Below are 16,347 nucleotides of genomic sequence, written 5' to 3'. Positions count from 1 at the left end.
ACCTTGTAATTCGAATTTCGAAGTTGAATAAATTACACTTCATCTTCGATACGATGAAATGTTAATTTAGGAAATGAAACGATATCGACTGTCAATCAATCGCTAATCAACGTAATACTTTACCAGCAATCGCCAAACTATTAAGTGCTCTATAACAGTACAACTCAAATCTAAATTAAACAGCATTCGTTATTAATTCCAGAGCAAATTCACCACGACTCTCAAGAACTGACGAATAATTAATTACAATACAAATTGCTGTAATCTTCAAATTATATAGCTAATAGGTTTTATCCTCGTTCAACATACTTCCAATTGTTATACTTAACAAAATTATATACAGACATGGATAATGCGGTACTCGAAGTATTAACCCGGCTCGTATAATATACGTACGGGACTTTCAGATCCGAGTTTACACCCTTCAGCGATATCAGATACGACGTTAAAAAGAAATACGGGCGGCAGATTTATGACACCGTGTGACCCGGGCAGTTATGGCTGAAATCGAGAAGAACTGTAAAATACTATGGTTATTTGTGGAAACGTGCACTTCCGCGCGATTTTTGCCCCGAACCCTCCCTCTGTATACGATTCTTTTTCACGAAGCCCTCAAAGGCGGACGGGGCTATACGTCTGCCAGCGATAGTATGGGATCGGTTCTGCCTGTAACTCTCGACCGTTCCTCCCTACGGCGTACGATCCCCAGCCCCTATCCCTCTTTCACCTCGCTCCTTAACCCGGACGAGCGCCGTTCCTCGTCTTCCAACAAGCCCCTGGCCGTTCGACACCGGGTCGCCGCGCCGCTATCCAAGAGCAGCCAGCCAGCCTTGCCTAGCTAAGTCGCCAAAAGCTTCGATTCCCCGTGGAATTCAGCTTCCGTCATGCCAGAGACCAGCGTATTGCGTGGCATCCCCCCCCGGTGTAGGCGATGCACTTCGATCCGTTGGGATCGAGCCTCGTAAAATTGGATTTGCGCAGACAGTACGGTACTCCGCCGTGACGCGTACCCTTTAGCAAAGAACCAACCAGCCCACCTACTCATTACGGGGTCGGTCCGCCGTTACGGTTGCTTCGTACGCGGTGACGCAACTCTCTCCACGCTTCAATTTTCGATGCGACCAAATCATATTCCGAGCCACGGCCACCATCGTCAATTATAATAGATTTTACGACGCGCTGGGTTGTTCGTGAAAACGATATTAGAGGGTGGCTCGCGTGGACATACTGATACTTGAAAGGGATGACGCTTTGGTATTTTATTCTTCGTATTGGTGACTATTGAAATTTTGTATGAGCGGTAGGAAGATTTTAATGATTTTTGTTTAGGTGGTATTGTTTGGATATAGGTGTGGTGGTCCTTCGACATTGGCTACTAGAGGGACAGTGACATTCATAGTTTCCTAAAGACACACGGTTTCCTATTTGTTTCGATATGCACCACTTCTTGGCTTGTCTCTAATATCCTCGCGTGGTATGGCAGGATCTGCTAGATAGTTGCACTGATGAGTCCACTAGTATGCCCAGGACGAATGTTCTCCCCTTTCTTCTCCTTTCAGCTCTCCTCTTTCATCTCTAGCAAAACCGAAGCAACACGTTTCATAGGTATGAGTAATATTCGTTTGCATATTTATAATAAAAGATTGAAATTGAAATTCAAATTTTGCCACGTACTTCAGTCGAAATATGCTAATTATAAGGTAGAAGCAGTGCATAATGATTGCATATTAAATCATACGAGAAACTTTTAAAAGAAAATGATACAGTGGATTCACTCTTGACTTCGAACAAATTCCCGAAAAATAGAGTATCCTACGTCGTTTATATTTTATTCCCGCGGGATGAAGTTTTCCTTTAATTACAAATGTTACCGCAGAAAAGAAGTATTCTAGCCAAATGACGCGCGCCATTCTTCCGACGTGAACCATTGGATACCCACACGTACGTCGGTCGTGTGTCCGCGTGGCTTTTGTGAAAACGCACGACATGTTTTAATTAAAGTTGCTCTGGCTGTCGAAAACACCGCGCGGAGATGAGATAGTTCTGATTAGCGATTTGCAACAAACAAGGCGGCGCAATATCCTCTCGATCTCTAGTCTTCATGTTTATACACGCGTCTTTAATTTTCACTCCTCTCCCACGTTATTCGTTATTGCGTCAGAGAGTTTCGGCGTTACTTTCTGTTTACCTGTGACTGGCAAGAGACGAGATGGCGTCCAATCGATCCTCTATCGTCGAAAATGCACCAGCCACCCTCTGTCTATCTCATTCTCGTTTCCACCCCCTCGTCGCACCCGTTCTCCACGCGTGTACGCGACTGAATTCGCCACAATGCGTTCAATCTACTCCTGGTTACGCGAGAATATGTATCACCCCGTAACGACCACTTTTAGTCCTTTGTGTCGCCATCTTAAATCGCGCGAAAATCATATCCCCGCGACGACTACGTGGATCGCGCGGGAATTTCCACTGATCTACGGGAAACGATTCTTGCGGAACTCGACAAACTTCTATATTTGATGTCGCAATTTTCTCTGAAAAGAGAGAACGAAATTTTCTCATCTTCGGATCGTTCTATGGATATCTCACGCGATAGCATTGGGACGCTTCGCAATGATTTGTGGACATCTATCCATGTCTGATCACAATTGGGACCGATTGTTGGAAAGGAGTGCGCGTGGGCGAAGAGTAGAAAATCGAAAATCATTTAAAGCCTCAGAAACTATGATTTATGCAACTTTTACGAATGGAAGATTGCGTTTGTAAGCATAATTTAATGGTAAAATTGAGACAGACATCAATTATTACGAGCCTCAAATATTCTGTTGAAGAAACTCGAACGAACCACGGCCGTACCAAAGATCCCTGAACTCGACCCTGTGCAAATTTCATGACCTTCCCCTTTGAAACTAGCCTGAAGGACTTCGAGCCAAGTCAATGAAAATTCAAGGCGTTCGGTCACTTCAGTATTTCGATTCATCCACGTCTGCGACCGATCGAATTAGATTTACGCAATTACGCAAACAGTCACGATCCATTCCACCCCTCCTTTTACCCTTCGTCTGTCTCTCGAATCTTCTAACCCCTCGAAAAGGCGGAAGAACGAGAACCTCCGCCACGGAAGACGAAAGTGAGAAACAAATACGCTGCTGAGGATCGAACAGTTCGGTTCCCAGTGAATTCTGTGTGAAAGCCTCGGACAATAAGCAATGTAGATAATAGCTGAGGGGTGCCTTATCTACCACCCCGCAGCGGAACGCTTGTTGGGACGATAGAAAGTATTTCGCGTGCCGTGGCGGGGTGGAAAACTTGCTGAGGAGAGGAGAGAAGTTTTTGCGATACCGCGAAGAACCGTATCAGATTTCCTGAAGCTAGGCGAGGGTGGTTCCCATCGCGAGTTCAATCCCGCTTTTAAAGCCCGCTTATACTTCGTACTTAGCTTCCGCGGCGGACGAAACTTGGCTAACAGATACCAATCGTTGCCCACGATATGGAACCCTGACCGAGAGAGACGTCGTCCAACCCCCTCTGCAAGGGTTGGACAAATCGTCTGAAGGACAGAAGTTCAGTGTCGAACTGCATAGCCTCTGTGTATCCAATAATTATTTTTTTAACAACTATGATAGACAATGCGTGGATTTACTCTTTGCTGATTAGTCAGCAGACGCTACGTGTATGTATCGAAGAATTTCGATCTAGAAACGCGAGAGGGATGCTATCCGTAACCGGAGCTGAGAGAACTACCACCGTTCACCCTCTCAGCCCACGCACTATCTTTCAGTGGTCCCAGTTCACCCCGTTCTACCTACACTCGAGCGATTGATAGATGGTGCATGGATTTGCCCTGTCCATCAGTTCAACGCTTCAGTTGCATTCCACCACTCCTCTTTTACTGGACGTGTTCCCCTCGTGGCTTTATCGTTCGACAGCCATGTTTGTCGATCAGTCCGCAAATGCCATACATCACGTCTATCGACATTACAGTGCATAAGAGGAACCTTTCCTTAATTCTACGCGTGAGCAGAGGTACTTGCGCTAGGTTTCTATCAGTTTTTAGCTCGCGCGACATCCCTCAGGTGTTCCTGGAACGGAAATTACCACCGTACCGAATAGTTTCGTTAAGTTCAGTCCCGCGAAATCCCACGGCAGGTGTTTTTTGCTCCCCACCGTTGCGCAACAAACGAGAACGATTTGTCTTTTCTTAAATCACCTACCAGGGAACTTTGCAAATGATAGTAATTTACAGGAGAGCCGGGGGAAGCTGCTCTGCGCAAATTCGTGCCGCGCGAGGAATAATTTTTCGGCCAATCTCGATGGGGATAGGCGTCGAACGTGAAATTGAATTTTGGTGCACAGTTAAAATCGGAGATCGCGCTCTCGCGATTCGCAGTGGATTTTCGTTCGCGATTGAAGAATTCAATGGCGATATTCATTGAAAAAATTTTATTTCACACATCGAGAGAGTGGTTCTACTCTCATCGAATTGATAATAATTTAAATAGTTGCGCTCGCTGCCCTTAATACACGGCTTAATTCAACCCTCCAGTGAAGGGAGAGAAACATGATTGCAACTTTCCACAGAGATGGTGGAAAACGTTAAAACCACCCCTACTTACTTCAACTTTTCATTCGCGCGATTACTAGGGGATGAAACCAGAGTATCCGCCTCCACATGCGTTTTCAGTCAGTTTCGAAATTCAGAGTTACGTATACGTAGACGAATATTAAAACAGATATCAGAAAGTTAGCAGTAGTTACGTTAAAATTAATGGATCGCAGACATGCCTGCGCAGCGTCAAGGGAACCATATCCTAAACGACGATGATAAGCCTTTTTTTTAAATCAATTATACGCAAACCTGTATTCAGGGTGTGTACACATAATTCGAGGCACGGATAAAAAGCGATCCGATATGTCCCAGCATTTTATTTTTCGTCACGTATCTACAAACGAATTAATCGATTCGATTGCATCCATTAAACGTTTTTTCCTTTTTTATTTCAGTTTCGTTTATTCGAAATCTCTGCGGAGGGGAAGGGGTGGCTCGATCGCCGAATCGGTGCGCTGCGTTTAAGTACAAACGCGGAACAATCGAGGTCCGCTGATTCATCGTTTAAAATGGACACCCCCGTTTCTATCAATTCGATATTCGGTGTTACATTAATTTCACTCCATAACAATATCCAATCCAATGATTATCCGTGGCTCGCGCGTACCTCGAAATGTTTATTTAACGACCGGTCGTAGCCCCGCGAATTCCACTTCGGTGACTTATGCCAACAAACATAGGTGCTTTAATTTTAATGTTTACAAAGGGGTTTACGAGGCAGTTCCTCTTCCATGTGATTTCCATGTTAATAAGTTGGATCGTTTCCGCCACCCTCGCCGAGGGCACCCAGCGCCATTCTCATAATACGATTCCCACCGCCCCCCCTCCTTAATCTTGAAACTCAAAACTTTCGTCGATGTAACATCGTCAACGAAATTACAAAATCACTCTAGAAAAATAATTATCGTAGCATCGTAGCTAAACAAATGATTAAAAATCGAAACTGTCGCATCAAAAGCGCCACGTCTGGTCACCTTGAACCATATACTAATTACACATTTTCCAAACACAATTTTCCAACTTCTGTTAGTGCGTCGACAGTGAACAGTACAAAAAGCAATTACCTCGTAGCATCGTAACATCGACCCAGGAAATTTCAACGAAATCCTCGAGCACACCTCGACTCTCGACGATAAGCAGAGGCGCATATGCTCGTAGAGACAGCGGTGGCTCGCGGTTAATTAATTCGCGAGTCGAACAGCGCACGGGGCATCCGCAATTTGTCGTATCGTTGGTAGCAGGGTACCGCGGACCGTTTACGCCCTGGCTCGACGCCGCTTTTACGTATGCCATCGCGAAACAATCGTATTCCCCCTACGGCCATAACCGCGGCGAGGCAAGTACGTCTTCCGGTACTGAGCCGAGTTTCGGAGGGTTTGCCCTCCCAGGAGGAATGTTCCTCCTAATTTATGAAACGCAACGGACGTTACGCCGTTTACGGAGGCGCCTTCGAAGCGACTCGGTTACCACGAGTTGGCGCGTGAAAGGAAAACTTTGCAGGTACACCCGCCGGCACCAATGGGCGGCTGGCCACCCTCGAACGTTACATCCACCGGGCAGGATTTTCTTGCCGCGTCATTAGTATTCCAGGAATACATACAGACCCAGGCTGAGACAAAGGGGTGGGTTAGCAGGGGCTGGCAAGGAAGGAGCCAGGGAACAGTTTCAACTAAATAAGTATCCCACGCACTGAGACACGTTCCAGTGCTCGGTCCACTTGCTGTTTCATCGGCAACGACTCTGCGCCCCCAACCTCTCGCCTCTTCTTCCTGTTCTTCCGCGTAGCCGTGTTCTTTCCAGCGGGCTCGTCTCGAAAGAAACCGGAGGCTGTCTTAACGAATGCTTCTCCTCGTCAGTTGGCGCTCGCAAGGGCGCGGCGGCGGTCGTCGAGTACCAGAGAAATATGGCCGCTGTCTTTGCTCACCGTTCGCTTCTTGCAATCAACGAAATTAATGAACCGCTTATGTTGCTCGAAATGCATTCAGCGGGGTTTAATTAGTAGCAACGAGCCGGGGACGCGATAGGACACACCGGGTAAGAACGGATTATGCATAATTACGAATCGCTCGGAGGAGAAAAAGATCGTTAAGCTGGATACATGGGCGGACGACTTCCCGCGCGGCTCCTTCGTTGCACCGTCGTCGTTACGATCTCTCGCCACGAGTCGCCTTGGGTGCCGCGAAGGTATCAACAGGCGTTCCCGCGGCTTGTTTTTAAGTGCAGGTAAATTGGACGCGAGTAATTAACGTTCCGTGCCACTGGAACGCGGCTGACTGCATACTTTTTCAGTTATTAACCAGAAGAATGTCGTTGGTCGGACGTGTACGCGCAGTCGAGTGTGTTCTCGATGACCACCTCTTCACGAAGCATCGATTTAATGAGACGAAACTTCGATCTCCGCGTAGGTGCAACGACGAATCCGGTTTCAAATTGCCATTCGAACCAATACCAAGGCGAATGGTAAATTGTTCTTATGCCGTGGACCAAAATGGCCGCTGGGCAATTTCAATCTGGTACTTACGGGACCACGGAAGCTTTGATCGAGAGTCGATCGTCTTCTCTTTAAGTTAGATTTTTTAAAAACACAGATTTTTCTGCAACAAATCTCCATCGATCCAAACGTACGAAATCGCGATACAATGACCATGATGTATTAATTTGAAACACACTCTTTGTAGAAAGATGGTATCACTAAAAAGTGTCGATCGACGGCGAAACTTTGAAAATGCTCGGCTCGCGATTCAAGCGACCCGAATAGACATTTCCATTTAGCCGAGGTCAATCGAATCCGCGAGATCCAATCCACGACGATAAACCAGTTCTGCTTTTCGCGAGTAAACGCTTGAAAAGAGAGGCTGACTAACCGTGACACCTGGTCCAGTCGCCATTAAACTCCAATAAGGATGGAGAGGAAGTGGAAGTCGACGGTGCGTCGATTTTCAAGCATGAAAACGCGTATTTTGAGTGCACAATGGTGGTAGCGCTGTTCGACTACCTGGATACGCCACAATAAGAGGGGACAGAATGGCAGGGAACACGAATTCCTCCGCAATTTCTATTATTTTGACCGTGCATGGGATCGGGAGGAGAACGGACCGGCTGTCAGTAATGGATGATGGTCGAGTCGATAGGCCAGCACGTGCAGAGGAATCTGCCAGGCGTGAGTTTAGGGTCGTCCGAGGTGCCAGGTGCAACCACTTCCTTTTTGCACCCTTATACCTTCTTCTCTGACATCGTCCACGACCAACGTCGCCAGAAAATTGTCCTATTGTCGGGAAAGTGAGAGGCTGCATAAAATTGTATAGATGGATACGAGTGAGGCTGTTGGTAACGCTGATTCAACCACAGTCAGGTGTTGTATTAGAACTTTGAGAGATGTAACGAGTGAGATTAACAGTGCTTAGAGTGCAAAGGATTTAAATTGATATGTGAGTATATGAAAGTTATAAAAGTGTATTTGGAGGTGTTCAACAGCATCTGTAAATAAAGCAGATTATTTTAATTTGGAAATTACGTTTGAAAAGTAAAATAAATGCCCAGACAACACAGTAAATCATATTTCCCGCTATAGAGGCATGTGAGAGAAAGATATATAAGAAAGCTATAGGAAAGAGTGAGACAGATGCTGCTGACCCTACTCTAGAACCCGTGGAGTCATCTCTTCAAAAAGTGCTCAGACTGGTCGCACACAATAATCGACTGCGAAGTAAATTACTCAAAAGCTACTAGCGCCATTTCTTGGAGCAATACTCAAATTAGTCGAGCAATTGTTTCAATACGTTCCGTAGAGATAGCGATAGCAGTTCTTGAGTAGTTTACTTCGCTGTCGATAATTGTGTGCGACCAGTTTGAGCACTTTTGACAGAGCTGGCGCCAGGGGTTCTACAGTGGGGGTCGATATCATCTGTCTCACTCTTTCTTATAGCTTTCTATATCTTTCTCTCTTTTACCTCTAAAGCGCGAAATACCAAATAAATTACAATAAAACTATTGAAAAATACAAGAAATTGCAATAAAGCTATTGAAATATAAGTTAAGAAGTAAAGAAGCAAGTAACATCACAGTGCTCTTACTGTGATAAAGTTCAAAAATTAAATATATTTACAAATAAATAACAACTGTTTTATTATTATGAACTAATTGTGTTCAACTTTAATCTAAAATATGTAAAATGATACTAACAATGTCATGTTAAATTAAATTTGTTTTTATAAGTTAAGGTCTTTTATGTATTTTTCTGCAGTTTTGTATAAACTAGTAGCACCATTAGTAGTATGCGTGGGCAGATCAGATATAAATTTCATGCTCGTTATAACTCCCTTGTTCCAAGACGTTTTCATGAAACTTGTGATATCTGTCACACTTGGTATCTGAGCGACCTGAATAAAAATCCAAACTCATTCAAGTACATAACACTTCGTAAACATTCTGTAACCACATTAGCATTTTATTATAATCAAGAAAATTAATCTTATAATGTTGTTCGACTGCAAACAATTCCTAAAACATAAATGAAAACATATTCTGTCTACAATATTAAGTAATAAATACATTACCTCTTTGGTCACATTTTCTGGTATATTTTCTTTAACGTATGGCGCAATATTTACGTACAATTTTCTGTACAATTCCGCAGTTTGTTCCGCCGTCGACCACAATCCCTCCTGGTAAGTATAGTACACTATACCGCCAGCAATCGTGGATTTTATAGCGAACCTAAAAACATAACCTTAAGGTAGCACTCAAATTACTTATACAATTACTGTAGAATCAAATACCATGACACAATTCCATCCTTAACTTTCAGAACAGGTACTAACCGCAGTAAGGCCATCGTATAATATAAATTACTGTAATGCAATTGTTTTCTTGACAGATCCTCGTATGTTATACAGGAATACACATATTATGTAAAACCTAGCGGCACCTTTGGATCAGATTTCTATGTACGTTGTATGCGTCTCGTCTAGAGCACGGCTCTATCTGCCAGCAACGTTTCTGATTGGTTGGTCATGCTTCCCACTATCCCCCAAATAACCAATGAAAGCAGCGCCCTCTATGTACATTGCAACAACATTGATACGTACTAGCCTTAAAGACATGCTAATTTGACGGAGGGATCGTTTTCCATTTAATTTCTGTTTTTTTTACACAATTTATAAATTACGAGTTATATACGTGTGTTATTTATTCGTGTGTACATTTGTTCGTTTATATTTCTCTTTATGTAGTGAATAACTAATAGTTTTCATTCAAAAATGATTGTTTGAGTTAACCCTAAAATTATTTTGTACATCTATTATTTTTATTGCGCAACGTGATGTGGCCTAAGGAGTACATAGAATTAAAGGTAATGCTGTAATCACTATGTTAGTAGTATTAATTAATTTATTCGTGCGTATCATGGAAGCGGAAATTGCATTGAGAAATTTTTTTTGTAGCGTATAGAAGATTTGCTGCTATGTGGAATATGTTACGAATTTATGAATACAGCTGTTATGACATCGTGCTCTCATAGCTGTAAGATTAAGATTGTTTGCTCTTGATACAATGGTATTTTGTCGTTCAAATATTTTATAGTGTTCATTTAAAATTTTAGATTGTTCTTTGTGCATTAGAAAATACTTACATCACAAAACCCAATGTCCGACATGCTTTACGGACACTTTCGAACCAGATTTAAGGAAAAATAAAGTACTCGATGAGATCATAATGCAATTCTCACAGATTAAAGCTAAATTACAGCGGACTTTACAAATCCAAGTCCAGTTCGGGAAGTTCAATGAAATTGATAATCTTCCTAGTACCCCAAAGTCATTGCACCAAAATAACGATACATGTACGAATATAGAAAATAAATTTCCTGTCAATAAAGTTATTAATAATACTCCCACTTCCAAAATTAATACATCACCATCCGTACAAAAAGATATATTTAGCCCTAGTACCAGCGGAAGACCTAAAATACCTTTAATGTTTACACCTAAATCTAGTAAACGTATGATTGTAATGAATGTAGATGAAAAGGTTGTTATGTGCCCAGTATGTAAAGTTAATGTATCAGAATTACATATAAACAGACATCTTGACGATTGTCTGAGAAGAGAGTCTGTGGAAGAGAAACCACAAATGTAAGAGTAATAAGAGATTTTCTCATTTTTTTAATACGTAACATACATATTTCCAATGATCAGTATTCTTTTCTTACCTAGTAAGAAAACACTTAACAACTTATGCACAGATCGATTTATGTAATTGGTAACAAATCATACTTCTTTCTTGATTTTGTGGGGAGTAATATAAAAGAAATACTCTCTTCCAAGTCTCTAAACTCTGCTCTAATCTCCGTTCGCCTACGCTTTTTAACTCTTCGCTAACCAGTAAGCGTTGTCCTTCCTGGCCAATTACGATCTTCCAGAAAGGAAGCTGTCTTTCAAACGCCTACACCCTTATCCCCGTCAAGGTGCTCTCACCTCTTACTCTCTGACGACGATCAGATTTTATGGTACCCACTCCATTCAGACCCCATCTTGGTCCCCTTTCAGCAGGTCCAGTCCGTACCATAAAACCCGTCATCGTCCCAATCGACGCGGTTACCAAGCATCTGGGCCTTAAAACCCCTCGTTTACCTTCTTTTTGCCTACAATCGCGAGAAAATGTTAGAGAGAAGAGGTATGATTTGTTTGAATTACAGGATTCATTCTATGTAGATATAGAAAATATTGTGTAGTAAAATAGTACCATTGAACTGTTCGATTAGAAGAATATGACCGACGAATTTATTCTTATAGAGTTGAGCCTTCAACACGTAAACCGCTACCAAAGTTAGTAGTTAGCTTAATGAAAGATGCCGTGTTAAAAAAGAAATTAAAAGAATTTGGTTTGTCATCCCAAGGAGAACGAAAAGTTATGGAGGCTCGATTACATAGATATATTGTCCTTTATAACGCGGAATGCGATAAATCGAACCCGCGGTCAGTTTCGGAATTGATTAAACAATGCGAGGATGAAGAGAATTTGGAGAAGAAAATGAATAAGACAACATATGCAAATGTTAATATCTCGGTTAACATATAATTTTCCGTCTAATTATTCTCAAAGTATTTAAACTTTACACTTTCTCACGTTTGAACGAAGTTTATAAAATATTATTAATCATTCCAGAGATTACAAGTTACTAGAAATTCAGAACAGAATGTTATAGAAGACGAGCGAAAAAAATATCGTAAGTTTTCTAAGTCTGTCGATCTTTTTCGTTCTCACTCTAATATCTAATGATCGTTCTCTTTTTATTAGTGGAAATACACAAAGATAGCTTTGAGACTTTAATTAAAAAGATCAAAAGCGTTGAGTGCGCAAAAAAATTGTCAGCACAGCACAAGCAATCGGAGGATAACATAAATAATGAAGATGATGTCCCACTTAAATGTCGAGTTGTAGCTAAAAGTTTGGATGATTCGATGACACATAATGAGAAAAATGACCCTAAACCTTTAGATTCTGCTACGTACATCCAAGATTCCGATTCAGATACCTCTTGCCCATTGCAAATGTATTCAAGTACCGATCCAAAGAAATTTCTTAGCGTTGAATTGCCTTCTTCGGATGATAATGATTCGTCGGGTTACGTCGAGGCAAAGAAAGAAGAAAGTGTTGGTCGATTTGTGTTGTCTCATCATCCAACTACAAAAATAGAGAAGGCAGAGGGAGATAATAATTCGGATGCGTCTGACACGTCTATTTATGAAAAACCGACACAATCGATAATGGAAGACTCGTATCACAATGCAACGCTAGATAGCGATGCATCCAGAAATTCATCGAATATGTCGAAGTATCAGAAATTGTTACACAGAAAGCAGGAATTGCCTTTGAATGATGAAGGGGAATGGATCGATGTTGCTTGTAGTAGCGTGAGGGATACCGATTCTGACAGTGTTTTGGACCAAGAGGAAGAAGAGAATGAAAAATCGAAATCTATCTTACAGGATATTTCCTACGATTTATCAAGTAATGATAGCATCGACAGTAAGTTAAATTATGATATACAATAAAGTTTCACTAAAAATTTGATAGATTTTAGTTTATATCGTTGTATAAAAAACTTTCGAAAAGAAGAGGCATTTTATGGTACAATAATAATGAAAATTATTTTTTAGTACAAAGAGATTACACGTTAAAAATATAGTATTACTTTGAACTGTAATAAAAAATTGTGTGTACGTACGTGTAGCATTAACATTTTCGAAGGTGAACAATTTCTAAGCATTAAAAAATTTACAGGAAAGTCATGCTCTACTAGCCAGGGAGTTTTAAATAGTAATATAATTAATTTAATAAATTTGGAGAAAGAAAATATAAATTCCTCTACTGAATGCAGCGGTAATCGCCCTATTCGAAAGAGGAGTCGCGATTCGACGCAAATTGATAATAAACGTCTGTTAAATAGAAAGAAGAAAATTAAGAAATTATCTAATTATAATTCTACTGATACTAAAGAATTAAATAAAGAAGAATTTTTAAACACTTCAAATGAGAATGAAGTGGAAGGTTTATCAAATAAACCAAGACTCAGAAAACGGCTCGTAGACATTATGGAGGACAAGACTGTTTTAAGGAAATCTCCTAGAAGGAAGCTTAAAAGCAACAGTTTGAAAAACTAAAAAACCAATTGCTTTAAAACAGATGTTTGTAAAACTTTTTCTGGTATATACATTAAATATTTAGTTCTTCCTTCGCATGAAATAAATTTATATGTAAAATAGCTTTTGATAAAACGATGAAATCTATATCGACGCGTATATACAGTTTTTCTATACATTGTATAATGCAGTGTTTAAAGATCTATGATCAAATTGTGGATGCTTTTATACATATAATATTTTTATGCAAGTCAGAATTAAAAAATCGATAACTTACGTATGCGTATGTACATTTAATATATATAAAATTAAGTCCTATTTTGTTACCTGTTTTCTGCAACGTAATTGGCATAAAAATCCTTAGTTATATTTATGGTGATTATGATTTATCGTGTTCATGTTTGTTTAATTCATTTAACATTGGTACCAAATATAATTATCTTTTCCCTTAAATTATTTTATATTTGATCGTACATTGTGTACTGAGTATTTAATTATGAATATATACTTTAATTTCTACAAAAATTGTTAATATAATACAAACGAAGAAATAAAAGACATTTATACTTTAATCGATTATTTTTTTTTTATTTACATGCCTTACAACTTTATTGTACCATAAACTGTGTTAATTTCGCATAAATAAATTATGCCGGGAAGAATACAAAACTGTTTATCAAAGACACCAAAATTTTATTGAATATATTATAGTATTTTGATCAGAATGGGATCAACAATGGTAAAACGATGACAAACATATGACCTTTTACATCTCACCCTCGTATTGGTACTAACATTTAATATAAGAAGCTTAACGCTAAAACAGCTGTCTTTAACATCGTTTACACGTAAAATATCTGTCTTTATTATATATTTTTATTTCTCATATACTTTGGTATCATTTATACACTTAAATTTATGTACATTTTATATATATATATATATGATATTTTGCTAATATAATCCTTTTTTTTATATTTAATAGAACATTAAAAGCTTCTAACATTCTAATAGAACAACTATCACATTCATGAAACACTTTAGTCTGAATTTCTTTTTAAATATACCATTGTTGTGTTGTAACGATCATTACATTGTATTTTACATGTGATATTCCGTTTTGTGGATGAGTACGAGCGCAACATTTTAATAGGAATGAAATTTTCTAGGGCTTCGAGTGAATTGCGCTAAAAAATTGTCTGCATTCGACAGTGTTTCCGAAACTATTTTTTGCGAAACCAGAGTTTGGACACCTTGGAAATTCTATATATTTTGGTACATTTCGATTCCCCATAAATATTGTACGAGTCACCTCAGAAATTAGTTTCTCCCATCGATTGGGTGTCGTTTTGATATGCTGCGGTTAGTACTTGATAGTTAGGAAATGAATATACGAGCAGTTTATTATCGAACGCTACACAATTTAAAGGACGCGAGTTTATTGTAAAAACTTGTACTGTAAACTAGTGTTTTTCCATGCTACGTACACGAAAAGTTCGTAGAACGTTCAATCGAAACCGTGCTCTTAATTGCGTATAAATCTCCGATTTCTTTTCTTAGAAACTCTTAAGGAGAAAGATTCCTGTTAAAAGAAATTAAAAGAACATTGCATTGTGAATATTTGTCAAGAAATTTTTGTATTTCTCTGTAAAATATTTGAAAATATTGTGCAAAACACATTTCAATATATTGAAATTGCCTCGATTAGAGGCGCTAGTTAAACTCTACAGATTTTTCTATGAATAATGTTTGAAAATAAGATGATGTTCCAAATAAAATATAGGACTAATTTTTTGAATACTCGATAGCAAGTCTCTTGTTTAAAAATATAGTTAATCATTGTGTGTTTTATTAAGCTTAACGTTTAAGCTAAAAAGCTGTTATCCATTGAAGTAATAATGTCCAGTCTATTGTATACTTTTTCACTTGCATTTTGAATTTATCATACGTATACAGTGGAAGCTAAAATAACATGTACTTGTAAAATTAAACAGATATCAAGTTTTGTCAACTTATTGTTCTAGTGTTCCAATGAGGAGATTGGCAGAGAAGAAACGAAGTTACAGGGAGAACGTCAAATTATTTCAAATAATAATTAATAATTGTACATCTTACGTAGTTTTTAAATAATCATTAAAGCTAAATGGAGCTTCAAGCATCAGGAATAATTTACAATCACAAGTTATTTTCGCTTCCGCCGTAACTATCTTCAGCTTCAGACTTTTCTTAACGTATACGTTCCAAAAATAAATGTATTTTCAAAAATATGTGTTTATTATCCTCTGGGGAAATTATAGATTAGATTGTTTAAAGGTATTCGCGATATTTGATTTCATATCATGGAATTATATCAGTACAGTCCATTGGAGGAGTTCCTTGGACCATAATCGTGCGAGCTTAAGCTCCTAGAGCTTACATCGCGGAACTTCTCCCATTCTGCAATCTCTATCGCCACGGTACCAAGGCAGATTGGAGGAAACTCTTTAAGTCCCAGAACTTAATCCGTGCGAACCTGATTTATATGATCGTTTTTGGTCTTTCGTGGGTTACGCATAAAATGTTTGAGAATCACTGCTGCACGGTATGGCATCACGCGAGGTAGTTACATACTCAACGTATACTACACACCTAAATATACTACAACCAAGTTTAGTTTTCTTGTGTACAGAAATTTCTGGCATTCTTACGAAATGACTAAGGAACACAAAAGAGTGATTCAACCTCCACTTCGTCCGAACTGAGAACGGTGATTGAAGTCCAATGAAACAAGAGGTCGATATCTTCGTGCTATTTTAGAAACATCTGGTCAATGTATAAGCTTTCGAATCGATTTTGGAAGATTAGGTGAAATTGAAATTCAATGTTAATATAAATTTTAGTGACTTTAACAAGAAGAAATTTGAGGAGAACGGTGGTTCCCTCGAGAAGAAGAAAAATAGATCTGTCGTCGTTCATAAATAAGAAAACTAAGCTGTATAGCGTACGAAGCAAACACAAACAGGTTTCACATAAAGTACAAGGTACCTACAATTAATACGTAGAGCTCTTTCGTTCGTTTCGCCACGCCAAGCGAAGAGCCACGTCGCTTCCTTTGCG

General features: G+C 39.5%; 3 protein-coding genes across 5 annotated transcripts in view; 2 read left to right on the top strand and 1 right to left on the bottom strand.

Annotated features, from left to right (window-relative positions):
* The window catches only part of Ikkbeta (inhibitor of nuclear factor kappa B kinase subunit beta), a 575,876-nt gene that overhangs the window by 432,448 nt on the left and 127,081 nt on the right, over positions 1-16,347 (top strand). The gene's annotated exons all lie outside the window — the stretch shown is intronic.
* On the bottom strand, positions 8,688-9,532 carry LOC143432921 (MICOS complex subunit MIC13 homolog QIL1). 2 transcript variants are annotated; one of them, XM_076909917.1, is made up of 3 exons: positions 9,430-9,532; positions 9,166-9,325; positions 8,688-8,988 (listed from the first exon to the last, which is right to left on the bottom strand). In XM_076909917.1, the coding sequence occupies exons 1-3, from the start codon at positions 9,441-9,443 to the stop codon at positions 8,818-8,820; spliced, it is 345 nt and encodes a 114-aa protein (XP_076766032.1). In that variant the 5' UTR covers positions 9,444-9,532; the 3' UTR covers positions 8,688-8,817. The 2 variants fall into 2 exon arrangements, with proteins under 2 accessions (XP_076766032.1, XP_076766030.1); XM_076909915.1 differs by having other exon boundaries at positions 9,388-9,481.
* On the top strand, positions 9,736-15,351 carry LOC143432798 (E3 ubiquitin-protein ligase RAD18). Of its 2 annotated transcripts, none has more exons than XM_076909696.1 (7): positions 9,736-9,959; positions 10,051-10,129; positions 10,209-10,740; positions 11,401-11,662; positions 11,774-11,834; positions 11,906-12,637; positions 15,276-15,351. In XM_076909696.1, exons 1-7 carry the CDS (start codon positions 9,930-9,932, stop codon positions 15,284-15,286), a joined length of 1,707 nt encoding a protein of 568 aa, XP_076765811.1. In that variant the 5' UTR covers positions 9,736-9,929; the 3' UTR covers positions 15,287-15,351. The 2 variants fall into 2 exon arrangements, with proteins under 2 accessions (XP_076765811.1, XP_076765810.1); XM_076909695.1 differs by lacking the exon at positions 15,276-15,351 and adding an exon at positions 12,893-13,541.

The sequence above is a fragment of the Xylocopa sonorina genome, chromosome 2, assembly GCF_050948175.1.
Source record: "Xylocopa sonorina isolate GNS202 chromosome 2, iyXylSono1_principal, whole genome shotgun sequence".
Taxonomy (NCBI): Eukaryota; Metazoa; Arthropoda; class Insecta; order Hymenoptera; family Apidae; genus Xylocopa; species Xylocopa sonorina.
Note: the sequence above shows the minus strand (reverse complement) of the source record. Positions and strands in the feature narration are given on the sequence as shown.